Source organism: Salvia miltiorrhiza, chromosome 5 (assembly GCF_028751815.1).
Source record: "Salvia miltiorrhiza cultivar Shanhuang (shh) chromosome 5, IMPLAD_Smil_shh, whole genome shotgun sequence".
NCBI classification, from domain to species: Eukaryota; Viridiplantae; Streptophyta; class Magnoliopsida; order Lamiales; family Lamiaceae; genus Salvia; species Salvia miltiorrhiza.
In genome coordinates, this window is record NC_080391.1 from 17,596,164 (window position 1) to 17,613,333 (window position 17,170).

General features: G+C 32.6%; 3 protein-coding genes across 13 annotated transcripts; 2 read left to right on the forward strand and 1 right to left on the reverse strand.

Moving 5' to 3' along the window:
• The first annotated feature begins 3,945 nt into the window (after nt 1-3,945).
• On the forward strand, nt 3,946-6,914 carry LOC130986464 (lipid phosphate phosphatase 2-like). The gene is made up of 9 exons (XM_057909880.1): nt 3,946-4,313; nt 4,411-4,531; nt 5,056-5,280; nt 5,368-5,455; nt 5,620-5,729; nt 5,933-6,023; nt 6,155-6,343; nt 6,418-6,477; nt 6,553-6,914. The coding sequence occupies exons 1-9, from the start codon at nt 4,249-4,251 to the stop codon at nt 6,714-6,716; spliced, it is 1,113 nt and encodes a 370-aa protein (XP_057765863.1). The 5' UTR covers nt 3,946-4,248; the 3' UTR covers nt 6,717-6,914.
• An 879-nt stretch (nt 6,915-7,793) lies between these two features.
• On the forward strand, nt 7,794-11,160 carry LOC130986466 (lipid phosphate phosphatase 2-like). Of its 11 annotated transcripts, none has more exons than XM_057909890.1 (9): nt 7,794-7,959; nt 8,048-8,164; nt 8,977-9,210; nt 9,320-9,407; nt 9,505-9,614; nt 9,717-9,810; nt 9,978-10,166; nt 10,259-10,318; nt 10,806-11,160. In XM_057909890.1, the coding sequence occupies exons 3-9, from the start codon at nt 8,995-8,997 to the stop codon at nt 10,925-10,927; spliced, it is 879 nt and encodes a 292-aa protein (XP_057765873.1). In that variant the 5' UTR covers nt 7,794-7,959; nt 8,048-8,164; nt 8,977-8,994; the 3' UTR covers nt 10,928-11,160. The 11 variants fall into 11 exon arrangements, with proteins under 11 accessions (XP_057765873.1, XP_057765874.1, XP_057765876.1 ...); XM_057909891.1 differs by having other exon boundaries at nt 7,901-7,959; nt 8,935-9,210; XM_057909893.1 differs by having other exon boundaries at nt 7,901-7,959; nt 8,986-9,210.
• A 90-nt stretch (nt 11,161-11,250) lies between these two features.
• On the reverse strand, nt 11,251-12,717 carry LOC130986467 (two-component response regulator ARR10-like). Its single transcript, XM_057909895.1, has 3 exons — nt 12,509-12,717; nt 12,034-12,186; nt 11,251-11,957 (listed from the first exon to the last, which is right to left on the reverse strand). Exons 1-3 carry the CDS (start codon nt 12,627-12,629, stop codon nt 11,416-11,418), a joined length of 816 nt encoding a protein of 271 aa, XP_057765878.1. The 5' UTR covers nt 12,630-12,717; the 3' UTR covers nt 11,251-11,415.
• Nucleotides 12,718-17,170: the final 4,453 nt, after the last annotated feature.

The following is a 17,170-nucleotide window of genomic DNA, read 5'->3' on the forward strand; positions in this document are numbered from 1 at the left end:
CTAATATAATTGACAAATGCCGTCGTATTCTATCAAGGTATTTGGATTTAGAATAAACTAATAAATTTTTGTTATTATCGCTGAACTTAATTTACTATAGTCGCCTTTATATAACATCTACTAAGGAATGAGGACTAATTCGAACAATGCAAGATAAAATTATTAAGATAAATACATAGATACAAACATTTAGTAATTTTTATATTTTAATATTTTTTATTTGAATTAAAATAATATTAATAAATTATCATGGTAATATAATTTTTTTAAATATATATTTAGATTAAGATTAAAATACATAAGAAATTAATTTATCTAAGAATTTGAGATTTATTTAAGAATTTGAATCTATCTATAATAAAGATGATAGGCTGAAGTAAATAAAATAAGAGCTCAAACGTAGCTGCATGAGGCCGAAATTAGATATATATGATTGGGATATAATTAATGCATAATAAATTAGATATAGAAATTTGTTAATGATAGGTTCGAAATTAGATATATAGAAATTTGTTGATTAAAAATTTAGAAAAAATAAGAATGAATGAGAATTGAGGAAAATTAGAATAGAGTGTGATTCTATTACGCCACGTAGGATAGAGCTTATTTTACTTTTATATATATATAGATTATGTAAATTTATCTTTTCCCTTTTAATAATTTTTTTAAGAAGGAATTGTTACTAAATATAGGACAAATTTTATTCGACTTATTAAAATTTTATTCGATTGTCGATCTTTACATCTATTGTTCTTCTTTTTTTAAATTCATATTTTTACTAAGCATATAAATGCATTATTTACCATTAAAAAAATACAAAAAAGCATATGTGCGCATTTGTGCACAAACATATACTGCCTCCGTCCTACACACAAAACATTACTTACTTAATTTCCGTGTCCAAAAAAAGTCTCAAAATAGCCGGACGAAGGGAGTATGTATAAAATGTATTTGAATTTCCTATTAATTTTATTTTTTAAAAATGAGAACAATTTCTTAAAATTAATGTATAAATATTCACCACATATCATGCTGATGCAACACTAGTTGTCCACAAACATTTGTTAGCTTAAATAAAGTTATGCATAAGTTTGCATAATTAATGTGCTGGACTTGAACTCTTTCATGCAAGTAAAGTAAATGTGGCCAGGCCCCTACATTTTTAAAAAAGTATATAAAATATATATTATAATGAATTGACTAATAAATAAAAATACCAATGAGACTTGAGCGAATAACCTCTTACGAGAGAAATTTTGATGCCTCAAATTGGAGGTTTTGACTAGGCCTCTTCACCTATACCTCAACACTTAAATACTACTCCCAATTTTTTTTTTTGAGACGTTTCATTTATAATGTTTCAAAAAGTGATAAATTTCTTTATTACTCTCTTTACTTTTCTCATTATTTACTGTATCTATCTTTTACTTTTTCATTACTCTCTGTATTTCCCTCATCATTTACTTTATCTTCATTTATTTAATCTATAATTTTTAAATTTACATGTAGCTCATTTTTTGGAACGTTATCATTAGGGGTGTAAATGAGCCGAGTCGAGTCGAGTATTGACATACTCGAGCTCGAGCTCGGTCTATATGTATCAAGCTCGAGCTCGAGCTCGACTCGCTCGAGTTTGAGATTTTTGAGCTCGAGCTCGACTCGATTGCATATTCGATGAGCTCGAGCTCGACTCGGTTCGACTCGATTATTGAACCTTAATCGAACTCGAGCTCGTTTAGGCTCGGTGAGCTCGAGCTCGTTTAAGCTCGTCTCATACATGCTTCAACAAATTGTATATATTATGAGCTATATTAGTAATTAAGCTATAATATAGGGATAAAATCGTAATTTGTTTGAAAGCTCGATTAGGCTCGCGAGCCTAACGAGTCGAGTATGGTGAAACTCGAACTCGGGCTCGATACCTAGTCGAGTAGCTCGAGCTCGAGCTCGACTCGACTTATACCGAGTCGATTTCGAGTAATTTTCGAGTCGATCCCGAGTAGCTCGCGAGCTAGCTCGACTCACTTACACCCCTAGTTATCATTGGGACGAATGGCGTAATATTTAAAGCAATTTAATTTTTGCATGGAAAAGTATAAAAAAGTCCTATAGTTCTTTTGAGTTTATTTCGGAAGAAGGAAAACACTATAAAAAAAAATACAATTTTGGTAAAAAAAAAAAAAAACAATTTTGGCTCCATTATCTATATTATTAGTATATAAAAGAACGCTACTTTTTCCCACAAAAATTTCTCTCTCCTCACCTTTTTTTGACTCTTTTATAAAAATCGTCAACTTTGATTAATAAAAAGATATTCAACACGGATGTTAAATTAAAGATAACAAAAAGATCTTTAATTTGATATAAAAATTATAAAAATAAATTTGAAATAAATAAGTTATTATCAATTAAAGTTACAATTTTTTTCTCTCTCATCTTTTATCTCTCATTTCTCTTTTCTAATTTCTTTTTATTATACGGTTCTTTCTCCTTCATTCATTTTTTTTTATTATTATTATAACAATTTAATGCAACTCTATTCATTTTAGAACTCTTTAGGTTAAACATAATTTTTTAAGTGAATTTTATATTAATATAAATTTATATATGTATATATATATATATATATATATATATATATATATATATTAAAATAGATGTTCAAATACGATTTTAGATTTATTAAATTTTCAGTATATTTTTATATGGATTTTTATATTTATTTATATTAAAATATTTATTATTATTATTTCTTAATTTAATTTAATACTATTAGATTGACAATTACTTATCTATTAAGCAAAAAAAAATGATTAATTGGAGAATCATAATTGATTCTCTTTAAAATATAAAATAAAAGTAAATTAAAGAGTTTAATTTTGTGTAGCATGTCTATTCAAATTTACTTAAATCATATACTCCACATTTTTATTTTTGAAAATGAATAATACGTTCAACCCTTTATTTTTTCTGCTAACCCATTGATAAAAGATATTTGTCTGTAAAATACACAAATAAAAACTTTGATGCATATAAAAATAATTGTTGTTATGTTTATTCAAATTACATGGCATGCATGCACTTACGACTCACCGATGAAACTATTTTTCTGATAAAGTTTTTCTTATTAAAATCGAAACACCAACTAAAATAATGCAACATCATTATAAAATTAAACTTAATAAAATTAAGTTTATTCAATATTATAAAATTAAACTTAATAAACTGACCGTTTTTATTATGAAAACGAATCATGTCTATTCTCAAAATCAATTCTTTGGATGTTGTATATGAACTTTATTTTAGAATTTGTATTCAAACAAAATGACCACATAAATATGATTAAATAAGAAGTCCAAAAATATACTATTAAACTATATTCAAACAAATAGTTTTGAACATCTTAGAATATTGTATGATATATAATGATACTCATTAGCATTTATACTTTTTTTTAGTGAATTTATATATTTATACACATTATCAATGAAAATCAATTAATTGGTAACTGAAAATACAAAATTGAAAATTTATATATTTTCGAATTCATATTTTTTATTGAAATTATATCGTGGATAATTTCAATTTTTTATTTAGATTTATATTTACATTTACATTTATTCATATTTATATTATACATATTTAATTAATTTATTTATTTATTTAAAAAATCATTCAGTTTCGATACTGATCGTGCATCGCACGAGTGAGCGTGTGCTAGTTTAATCTAAAAGATCGAAAGTCTAAATAATAAAGAAATATAAAAGATGATATTTTTACTATAGAACTTAAGGAATATGACATTTTAAATTTTCACTCAAATTAGAAAATCCTCAATACTTACATACAGAGGTTATATCCATTCCATCATACATTACTTGATACTACATAGACAACGTGGCTTTTAACGACCAAAAACATTATTGATTCATACAACTGCACCAACCGTAGGCCAAGCGCCTCATCTTTCCACTTCAAACTTCAATATCTTTCCACTTCAAACTTCAATTCTTCAACATTTCTCTCTCTCTAGAGTTGGTTTTCCACTATCTCATTATCTCTAAAAAAATTCAGTAATCATCATGAGTATTAGTTACCTTTTCTTGAGTAAAAGCTCTTAATTATTGTAGCCAAGATTTGATGAACTTGGGGTCCCTCGTTTTGAAGTTAGACAGCAACGTAAGTAATTAAAATATCTCCGTTAAAAATTTCCTTAAACATCACTGATTTTTTTACCACCAAATCGCAATGCGTTGTTGCCTTGTTGTGGGCGCTGTTAAGGATAAAAAGATTCTGTGTTTCTTGCAATTTGGGTTCAGTATCTTCACGCCTCCTTTGTAATTATTTACCATTTTCTCTAAACAACGTTTTTCTCACCCTTAATCTTCTTCTGCTTTTTTTGTGGGCCAGCTCTCCTTCAAAATTATTGAATTTTCGAGGTTGGATTAGGTGGATTGGTTTCAATTATTCTGCGCAAATGGGTTGGAAGATTTCTTTTTGTCCGAACACAAATTTCCGGACAATGTTTCAGGTTTGTTTGTTTGTGTTGTTGCGTGTTTTTTGTGCGTTTTTTCCGTTTCTGGTATGTTTTGTATTTTAAATTAGTATAGTTAGTATCTTTATTTATCAGGAATTTTGTTTAGTTGGTACTTAGTAGTTTATTTGTTGAAAATTTCACTTGCTTCAGCTGTGGGGTTCTGATTTATTATACGGCCAAACCTTAGCTTGGATTAACGTAATTTTTATTTGGTTTCTTTGGGATTTAATTTGGTATTCAATTTGATAAGATGTAAACTTGTAGTTCACATATCTGTAACTCAATGTGCAGAATTACGTAAGAAGAGAACAACATGAATAAAATTGTAATGTTGACTTCTTGAATATAGTGTAAAAATCTACATGTGTTTGGTCAATGAATATAACCATTTATGATAATGGAAATTCTTTCTTGTCTCCAACAAAAATGCAACAATATGGTTAAGTGATCCAACTTTGTCACTGCAATGCTGTCTTGTTGAGTTTGGTAGCTTATATGTTTTGTGCGCTATAAAACAGGTTAGACCAAGTCAGTTTGAGCTTGAATGTCGCCACACCATTAGGTCTCACGGGAGGAAACTTGCTCGAGATCACAAGCACGATTGGCTGATTTTGTTAGTACTTGTGGTAATAGAAATCACTCTGAATGTCATCAACCCGTTCTATAGGTTCGTTGGGAAAGGCATGATGGAAGATCTTATGTATCCGATGAAGGAAAACACTGTCCCCCTTTGGGCAGTTCCTGTGAGTAGAAACATCATAGTATTTAGTTTAAGGCTACCATAGCTAACATGTTTCAAATCATATGTGTGTATACTTTGTGTTTATTAGTTGTATGCAGTTTTGCTGCCTATGACCATCTTTTTTCTCTATTACCTTCGGAGAAATGATGTGTATGATCTGCACCATAGCGTGCTAGGTATAGTTATTTCTGACTTTTGGAACTCTTCCTTTGATTTATACTATATTTTAGTCGTGTATTTGAGCTAATAGAAAGTTTGAGGCATTAGGGGCTTTCCCTTTTCGGTTCAATGAAAAAAACTAGTGGTTCTGATTGATATCATGTTAGTAAATGAACTGCAGGGCTGCTATTCGCTGTGTTGATAACGGGAGTTCTCACAGATGCCATAAAAGATGCAGTTGGCCGCCCCCGGCCAGACTTTTTCTGGCGTTGCTTTCCTGATGGGCGTGATGTATGTTGTCTTAATATCTGATTTATTGAGTTTATATATAAGATGGAAGTGTTTTTGGTTAGAAAACTATGTGTTTATACGTGAGCATATTGTTTAATGAATCAAAACTGAAGCTGACTAATTTGTTTCAACACAAAAGAAGCTCATGTTTTGCCCAGAGATCAACATACTATTTCATTTTGTTTTAATTTTCCCTTCGGCAGGAGTATGATCGTTGGGGCAATGTGGTGTGTCATGGAAAACCGGGCGACATAAAAGAAGGGCACAAGAGTTTCCCGAGCGGTCATACTTCATGTATTTAACCTTCTTTCACTCAAAACAAAATGCTTACAGAAAGAGGATGACGAGGATGACACTGTCGTGTTCTGGCCTTGATCCAAACTTACAGTCTTGATCACACGATTAATTCTACTGGTATTTTGCAGGGTCATTTGCAGGTCTAGGTTTTCTGGCATTGTACATGTCAGCAAAAATAAAATGCTTTGATCGCAGCGGGCACATAGCAAAACTGTGCATCGTTTTCTTCCCTATCCTGGCTGCATGTCTCGTTGGTATTTCTCGTGTGGACGACTACTGGCATCACTGGCAAGACGTGTTTGCCGGAGGCATCCTAGGTTCGTTCTCCTCTGACACTAGGCAGTTTCAACACATGCTAATACTCACATTTTCTTCATAACTGCTGTTGTAGGCCTTGTAGTTGCTACCTTCTGCTACCTGCAGTTTTTCCCACCTCCATACCAGAATGAAGGTACAGTCACGAAACTATGCAAGATCTTGTAGTGAAACATGAGATGTAACGAGAGATTCCTGCTCTTTTTGGAAGGATGGGGTCCATATGCATATTTCCGCGCTGTGGAGGACCTTCGTTCCAACTCTCTACCCCAGGACGCGTTAGGAACGAACCAGCAACGGGCAGCCACAAGCAGCGGCGTCGGGGATTCCAATATTGACTCAGCTTTTGATGCCACGGAGTCAGGAAGAAAGTAGAGCTACTTGATCAACTCATCAGACTTGGTAGTTATTCTGTGTGGTTGGTTCTCTTTCATTGTTTACCCTTTGTTCTTGTAAATAAATCTTAACTGAAAGCGTGCTTTACCAATCTACTTTTGACAATTTACCTATGTAAGCTTGAGCTCCGTCGCGAATCACTCATTTAGCTATTTAAACAAGTTCTAAAATGGAAAATTCAAGCTCGAGCAAAAGAATTAGATTATGGAAATATCTTTAGATTGAGCTTAGGTGGCTTGCTTAAACATTTTTTGTTTGTTTTTAAATCAACATTTATGAAATACTTGGAGTCATTTCCGAAATAGAGGCTCTTTGAGGAATGGTCATACTTGCCTCTTCCTTAAAGTAGTTAAAGGAGTGCAAGGGAATCGAGTAATTTTTACTTTTGGTACCTTTATCACATGTTAAAGGAATTAAGGCGTGACATAAAAATCCTATCGTGACAATGATGGAGCTCATTTTTGAATGAATACAGACATTTACAATGACAGAAAATTACCATTACTTTAAAATTTTATTGCCGATTTACCAAGTAATTGCGTCAATTAAACACAGCTTTGACGCTAAGGAAGTTGTGGAGTCTAAGCCCACGTTTGGTTGGGTGTTTTTAGAGGTTGGAAAGGGAATCAAGTAATTGAATCCATTACTTGTTGTTTGGTTTGGGTAATGAGATAATCATTACCCTTACTTGAGGGTAACCCAATCACCCAATTTGTTACCCCTCAAAATAGAGGGGAAACAAAAGAAAGGGAATCCCTTACTAATGATTCATTTACATTGTTGAACCAAACACTCAATAAAAGTAATGGTTATTGTTATCATTCCACTCCTTTATTTGATTCCATTCCCTTTCCATTCCTCTACTTGAACCAAACGAGCACTAAATCTAACTCACAAATGTTAATGACAAATAAAAGTATGAAGTATTTCTGAGAATAGAGTGAGTGATCGATTCGATCTTCAGTTTAATTGACTCTCAGTAACAGAAAATTTTACAATTATTATTATTATTATTATTTAAATTTTCAGAGTACTAACAAAGCTTTCTTTTGGCGAGAAATGAGAAGCATATCAGTCTTTGAAAAATTAAAATTAATGCGTTTTAAAAAAATAAAATTACTGCTTTAACAAAATAGAAACACGTCCAATTTTCAAAGCGAGTTTAAATAATCAACAATTATCCCTTCGAAAGTCAGAATATCTGGACTTGCATTGGACTGGGGTTGTTTCTTTATTTAGACTAAACAAAATAGAATCGTAGCCCTCCTCTCTCTCTCTCTCAATTTGGATTTTGTCAAAATGTTTTGCAGAATTTATGCAGCAGATAGCACCTCAGCAGAGATTTGGTGAAGAAACTGCTCCGCGTATTTTCCTCCTTTTTTCTTGTTTCTCTCGAACGCGCATTGATACTGTGCCGCTCTTCTCAGGTGAATTCCGTTTTTCTGTTGCTTATATTATTTTTAATTTTCAAATATAGTTGTTCTTTGATGCGTGGTATATTTCTTTTTAAGAAAATTAAGGTGTCGGAGATGATTGAATATTTGTTGGAATCTGTGATGATTCTTCAGCTTTTCGCCGACGCCGTTCATACATGATCTTTTTCCTTGGCAGTGAGCTTTGTGCCTGTTGCTTCTTCTGTACATAGTACTTTTTTGGTTTCTGCTTTTCCTCAGTTTTGCTATTCTTATGCTTGGATAGCAAAGACGAACTCGATCAATTAATCAAAATGTCGACACTCGTACTGTCTCCATCACAGCTGGAAGTATCTGTTCAATAATGAAAATTTTGCCAGTTTGTTGTTTTTACGTGTATATGGATCAGAATATCGATGTTCATACTCTATCAACATCAGATGGAAGTATCTGTAATTCACAACTGAAATTTTACAGGAAAATTAGAAATTCACAAATGAAAATCTCAATGGAAGAAAGGAGTTAGCGACTAAGGTGTTATTATGTTAGTGTTTGATACTTTCCAGCATAGTCTGTTTATTTTGTTGTGCTGCTGGAAATTGAACTGATTATATAATGACCTTGTTCAGAACTTCAGATGCTTGTTATGTAAATATAATTTGGTTTCCCTCATTATTGCCTGCATGAACTAGTATTTATGTGATTGTTAACTATATATTTTTCTCAAAGGATAATAGAGGTCAGCGGAATTATTTTTTTCTCCCGTCTCAAAAGTTTTGGTTTAGTGTCTGAATCGTTGCGAGGTACAATTTTGTACTATTTTCAAGTTGTTCTAGGCTGTCAAGATGCCGGAGATTCAGTTAGGCGCTCACACATTAAGATCTCATGGTGCTCAAGTAGCCAGGTTTCACATGCATGATTGGCTTATACTTTTTCTGCTTGTGGGGATAGACATCATCCTCAATGTCATTGAACCATTTCACCGGTTTGTCGGTCAAGATATGATGACTGACCTGAAGTATCCCTTGAAAGATAACACCATACCCTTTTGGGCTGTTCCGGTATGCAATGTCTTAAAATCAGTACTGTTGTACCACTACATTTAGATTGAGTTAAAATAATTTTTAACTTTAGATTGATAACTATTTGCTCTTTTATAATTTGTGACAGATAGTTGGACTAATATTGCCTCTCACTGTCGTCCTTGTCTTCTACTTTATTCGACGAAATGTCTATGATTTACACCATGCTCTGTTGGGTAGGACTCTCATTTTCTTGCCTACTCTTTTCCTTTTCTAATAACATTGATCAAAAGCTTAGAATTGATAATATTGTTTGTGTGCATCCACTTTCAGGATTGCTATTTTCTGTACTTATAACTGGTGTTCTCACTGATGCAATTAAAGATGCTGTTGGCCGACCTCGACCAGACTTCTTTTGGCGTTGCTTCCCTGATGGTAAAACGGTGAGTCCTGTTGCTATGTTGTAATTTTAGACCCACAACAACTCCTATTGCATTTGCAGCGACCAGCATTCAGTAACTGTACTTTCCCACTTTGGTGGATAGTTGTTTCATAATGTGACAGGGAATGTCCAGTGCACTGGATCAAAGAGCGTCATAAAAGAAGGTCATAAAAGTTTTCCCAGTGGGCATACTTCATGTGAGTGATACCAGATACTTCTTTTGCAAGAAATCAGTCTCTTTATATGCTGTCGCTGCAATCTCAATGTACTAATCAGTGTCCAGTGAACCCAAAAGTTTATGTTTCCTTATACTGTTACACGAGCTTTGGTGTCTGAACTGAATACTGTTATTGTACTCATATAGGGTCCTTTGCTGGGCTTGGCTTCCTGGCCTGGTATTTGTGTGGTAAAATTAGAGTGTTTGATCGTAGAGGCCATGTAGCAAAGCTCTGTCTCATCTTTGTTCCGTTACTCCTGGCTGCATTAGTGGGAGTTTCGAGAGTTGATGATTATTGGCACCACTGGCAGGATGTCTTTGCTGGAGGTCTATTAGGTATTTCATATACAATCCTGGGCATCTCGGTTTTATTTACATGGTTTAGGTGTATACTTTCTTGTAATAATCTGTGATTGCTCAACATGCAGGGTTGACAGTTGCTTCATTTTGTTACTTGCAATTTTTTCCTCCACCATATGACATAGACGGTACTCTTCTCTGCACTTATTTTCAGTCAATGATTGCAATGGCATTGTCGACTGCACTGAAGTTTGAAAGAAATTTTGTCCTGTTTCAAGTTAATATCTTGAGAATGGTCGATAACTATCAATAAAAGCTTCTTAAGAACAATGTTGTTAGAGAGGTGATAAAGTTAAGCATCAGTCGCCGTGAAGTAATAGAATGTCCTGGCCAACATCATTTGCCTACCCCTGTTTCTATGTTTTAGCGACTATCGAAATCTGGCCTCGTACTTTCCTCATAAACTCATTGTGCCATTTCATCTTCAGACCTAGATTAGGGAATGGTAGGATTTGGTGCTACTATTTTCCAGAATCTTGCACGTTCTTATATGCCGTGAAAGTTCTCATATGGTATTTATTTGTAAATTTTGACCACAGACTTTTTGAAATGAAACCATAAGGATATAGATTCAAAAGAAATGCTCGTAAATTCTGGTTTGTGATGGCGATGCAGGTTGGGCACCTCATGCATATCTCAACATGGTGGCAGAGTCGCAGAGTGAAAACCGAGCATCAACGAACCATGGAAACCACCTCACTGTAAGACAGTCGGAATTTGAGACTGTGCAAGTCTGATATATCAAGTAGTGGAGACCAATATCGGAGTCCGAACTTGTTCATTAAACGCTTGAAAGTGGGAGAAAACTGAGCTAGTGTTTGCACATAGTAGAAAGAGGTTAATACATCTGTTAGAAGTAGAACTACTCTTACTACGATGATTTGCTTGGATCAGTTGAAAACTCGCAGATTTTGACAAATTCTACTTCTATTATGAGATTGTGAAGTATGGCTTCTACTAGTTTTTTCTACTTGCTGAATTCTATAGATATGTTCGATTTAATTCTATCTTATAATATCTACTAGTTATATCTGTTCGATCCGATTCATTTAACATGACATAAAATCATCTAAATGTAAAATGTGATCAAATTTCATGAGTAATTTCAGTTGGGCTCACTTGGTGAAATAAAGCAAAACTCTATCCTAGCCAAATTTCACATTGCCATTTAGATATGAATAGTTCATTTTTCGCTTTGCCTTCAAAACTATGAAAACTAGTTCTCTTACTCCGTCGCTAAGTCCAGCTTCTTGTTAACCTCGACCTTCTTCGCTGTCGTCGGAAACTTACTCTGCGTAAGTGAACCCTCAGAGAGATTGTGCCCATCTAAGCAATCTGTTTCTTCAGGTAACTTGAAAAAAGCTACCCCAAATTTAGGTGAATCTGCCAATTCTTGATTTTCATCCAATTTCCTCCTCTTGACTTCTCCTGCTTCATCAGACCTCTTTTTTCTCGAGTTTTTGAGCCTCATTCGTCCAACTACACCATCCTGGTCATTTCCAGCTTGATCACTATCTCCAAAATGCTCGTTTACAGACTCATTTGGAGCCTCTTCAGTGACAACTTTTTCCTTTCTCTCTGCCTTGGCTCCATGAGACTCCGCTTCTTGATAATCACTACTCTTGATTTCTATCTTTCTGGTCTTTCTATAAAAGTGTTGCCACACATTCTTGAGATTCTTGGAAGATATTGGTTTCTTGAGAAAGAAGCATGCCCCCTTCATCATGGCTTCTTTGATCACATTCTTCTTTGATTCTGCAGAAATCACTGCTACCCATCAAGTGTATTGTTAAAATGATGCAATATGAAAATGTAAGTGAAAAATGGAAGGGGGCGTTCTTACATATGATGGGAAGGTCCTTGATAAGCTGTACACTCTTGATAAACTTGAAACAGTCGATTTCTTGCATTTCGATGTCAGCCATGATGAGATCGAAACGATCTGCTCGTTCTTGCAAAATGGACAGTGCAATTGTCGGCAGTTCAGTGGTGGTAACTGTTTAGAAAGCAAGAACGACCAGATGAATTATCTTTTTTCTTTTTAGTTTTAATATTTTTACTAGAAATGAAATTTTTGTTAGGGGTATATCACACATCAATACAACAAGAAAGCAAAAGGACACACCAGGAAAAGAAATTCGATAATATCCCATTTTTTGCATAAAAGCAAAGATTTAATTAGAGTTGCCAAACTTTTTATAAAAGTTGAACTTCATACATATTACAAACTTCTACTGTTACATATCTGCTTCTATTTCTCCATTATAAACTATATATTAGATTGAAGAGGGGGGAAAAGGGAACTAATTAAAATGTACCTCTATAGGAATAATTTTCCAATTGTGATGCTAAATGTAACAGCGATTCTGTATCACCATCAAGCAGGAGAATCCGAAGGCCTCGAAAAATAGTAGGAACTGTAATTTTTTCTTGATCCATCTCTGCAAAATCTATCACAAGAATTTTGGTTGAACACAGTGCAAGCGATGCAGAAGCTCAAAAATGAAAGTTTTTTTATACATTATAAAGTGGAAAACAAATATTTTGAGAATCTTTTTATATGTTCACAAATCACCAGTATTATATTCTTGGAAGCACAAAATCTGGTGATTCTTTATCGAATTAAAACATACATAATTAAACCTGCGTGAATTTGCATAATGCACGTAGCAGATTCTATCGATGTAATAAATGTTGATGAACATCATTTTAAACCATTCCATCTTGAGAAGAATCTGTCTGAATTTATTCTTTATTTGCTTTAGTTGCTTTTATTTATTCAGAGTCCATGAAAATCCACTGCTCCAGATTACCTCCCTTCTCAGAAAATAAAGCGCATCGGATTGAGATAATTCCAATACCCAAATTAATTATTTATAAGATTCTTGAATCTAAATTATCATATCATATGCCCCCCCCTTTTTTGAATTTATGAATTTGAGATATTAATATATATATATATATATATATATATATATATATATATATATATATATATAGGGTGGGGTTAATATAGAAACCCCCCTTAAGATGAAAACTAGGAACCTAATCTAAATCATTCATTTAGAAAAAATAAATGGCTGAGATTAAATTATAGATGCACAATTTAATTAATAATTTTAACGTAATTAAAATTTAAAGGGTAAACATGTAATACTAGAATTACCCATTACTCACGATTTCCTATTACCAATTCAATTTCAATCTTTCACTTTTTTATCTAGGGTTCTGGCACCGCTATGCACCTAGAATACACCCATCAAAACTGTTAGGCGATGGAGCTTCCGGCAGCGGCGATTGAAACTGTACCACGCGGCGGCTGAGAAGATACTTTTGAAGGCGGCGGCGATCGAAACTGTTGGTCGCCGAAACGGTGCAATTCGAAGGTGCGGTGGCTGATCTGTGCAAGGCGACGACGTTTATGGCGGCGACGAGATTCTTGCTCGTCGGTCTGTAGCAGGCGGCGGCAGAGACGAATCTGTTGAAGGCGGCGACAGAGGCCATTTCGAATTTCAGTTGCACAAAGGTTGGATATTGTTCCATAGATGTTCGATTTTTGTTAATTTTTGTTAAAATCCATAGATGGTGGTTATGGAGTAACCATTGCGAATTTTAATTGTTGATAGTTGTTGTTGCATAGATGCTGGATGTTGTTGCAAAGATGTCGAATTGCATAGATTCTTGTTATTGGTTAATTTTTTAGGATCAATTGTTGTGTGTTTTGCTTATACATTTGATTGCATAGATTGTGTTAATAGAATAACAATTTTGGGTAAACTTATGCAATTATTTTAACTAGTATCATATTTTAAGCATGATTGATCTTTCGTCTCATTATTACTTATTACATGAACTTATTTGCATAATGTTGGAGTAGTTGAAATTGATGTTGTTGCATAGATGTTGGAGTAGTTGCATAGATGTGAAATGTAGAAACCATGGAGTAACAATGTCGGATTTCATCTGCATATATGATTAGTGGTGTTGCATACATGTTGGAAGTAGTTGCATAGAGGTGAAATTGCATAGATGTTTAGGAATTTAAACATTTGCATAGATGATATGAGTTGTTGCATAGATATTGGATGTAATTGCATATATGTGAAATTGGATAAATGATATGAGTAGTTGCATAGATGTTGGATTTTTGAGTTACATAGTTGTGAAATTGCATAGATGATATGAGTAGCTGCATAGATGTTGGATGTTGAATGTTGGAGTCACCATCTACTTTTACGTATAGTGAACCCACATGCACTTGCGTATGCATGGTAAAAATTGACACCATCCTCAAGAGTATCAAATGTTTGATCAATTTTAGGTTTCAATGAATCATCGCATTCAGGCACGTTAAAATCTTCAACATTCGTAGTATCCAAATCAAGTTGCACAGAATCTGGATGCAAAAACAAAATATGATTATACGATATTGAAACTAAATTATATGCATAATTGTAAAACATAATTGTGCAATTATATGCATTACAATGTAACAAAATTTAAGATACAAATTTAAAACTAAATACAATGACTCACGCAATTTCAGATTCAAAATGTGCAACACACTAATTTAACTATGCAGCCAATAAATAAACAACTAAGCAATTTGAATCCCAACTATGCAGTTAAAATATGCAATTATGCAACACACTAATTTAACTATGCACATCATTTTAAAACCCAACTATTGCCACACAAAATTAAAACACAATTTCCAATTTCAGTTCAAACCCTTAATTTCAACTAGGAATTATAAATATTCGTATGCACTAAACTCTTACATGAATACAACAAATACATTGAACTATGCAGTTTACGTATTCATCTGTGCAAAACACACTTTTTGCCATGCAATTAAGCAACTACATAATTTGATTATGCAACTCATAGAAATCATGAACATCAATTTAAATAATAATAATAATTAACATTGTAAAAGTACAACTTCCTAAAAATCAAATCAACATTTAAATTGTTTGAAAAAATTGAAAATAAATCATTGAAATTAATCAACTAAAAGTGAGAATAAAACTAAATTAATAAATACATTGAGTGTTCATCGTGTATAAATACATGCTACAACTGTCTTCAACAATTGCTACAACCGTCTTAAATAATAATTGACATTAAGAGTATAGAAGAATAAAGAAGACTTGGAGAAAGAATGAGAAAAAAATTAAGAACATAAAATAAAAGTTTAAAAACGAAAAGGTATAAAAACACACTACTAACGAAAAGTAGAAACACGCGACTAGATTTAATTAAGTAATCCAATAATGGTTAGGTTTAATTAACTAATTACTAAAAGATAAATGTAACCTTAGTCTAATTAAAAAGTAAAAAAAAAAAACGGGATCTAATACTAATAAGCCAATTTTAGGCGAATATCTTCCAACTTAATCCTAATCATTAGATCTTCAATTTTAAAGGCTAAGATGTGGTTCTTAGTTCTCATGTTAAAAGTGATTTTTATTAGAACCTCTTCCTATATATATATATATATATATATATAAGGGTTCAACAGAGAAGCTAAATATTGTTGAGAACAGAGAATTCGTAAAATAAAAACGAACAGATCTATAATTTTAATGAACAGATCAATGTACCGCATGAACAACAATTTGCCCCAGGTTCGAATCCTGCTGGTGGCGAGTTTTTCTTTATTTTTACCAAATACGTGTGTTCGTTAGTTATGTTGATTTGTTCGTAAAATGAATAGATTTGTTCATAATGAATAAAAAGATAATTCTCTATTGAACTCAACCCTATATATATACTCGTCATAAATTAATTTAGAATGCCGAATTATAAATATTAGCTTGTATATACGTTAATTTGCAGATCAAGTAATCAATAAAACTTAAAAAAAAAAAAAAGTTCGTACTAGAACACTTAATTCATAGATATGATAATAGACTCAAAAAAATTCATACATATGATAACGAGTGTACATGTGCAAGTTATTCTCTCATTGTCAAATGCAAACTTAATTTGTGCATGACTTTAAATTTTGTTGAAACGTCCATACATCTTCATATGTTCATAACAATAAACTACATATATCTAACAATATTATATTATATCTATATATACTTCAAATAAAATACGAGATGAAACATGTTACCTATCATCGAACTAGATAATAACGAAACCCTAATGTTGGAGAAGATGAAACTTCTATGTGAAGGTCAGTGAGAAGTAGCACGAGCTTAACAAACCATGACATTGCAACAAAAAGGGACTTTGTAATTGGTCAAAAATAAAAAATGGATCATTGCTAAATTAATTTCACCAGATTTTAAGAGTTTGTTTAATGTTGTGTTAAAGAAGCAAAGTCGCTCGAGCACAATCATGAGTCTTTGTCTGCTACAAATGGCTTCTGTCTTAATTTAATCTAACTTTTCTATGAGAAAAAAAATAAAATGAAAGAATTTGCAAGCCCACCAACAGGTTCAATCTTGCCCACAAAATTGTAACTTCTATAATAAGCTATGAAAAAAGGCAAATCAAAATGGGTATTTGCTAACAACAACGTGTGCTGCAACTGTGGTTTTCAACTAACTGCAAATTATATTGAGTAAGATCAATGAAAAGAGTTGATTGAGATATGATGGATTTTGTTCCTCTAACAAACTATTTCACAAATATGTATACCCCGCATGTTAACAACTAGTAATTGTTTATCCTCTGCATTCTATAATAAAAAATTAATTCGGTGTTTTCGAAAAAAAAAAAAAAAACTTGTTGGATTATTATTTTTATTTTATTTTATATTAAGAAACGTACTTAGGATTTCAGGATGACTAGCAATTAAAATATATTAGAAATGAAAGGAATATAATTATTTTGTAAAATAAAGAACTGATTGAACTCTCGAGAAGTAAAAATTGATAAGGGAAACCATGATAATTTTTGTAGTAGCTTGTGAGATGGCCACATACTAACAAGTGAATAATAATGAAGATTCGGATATTCTCGTT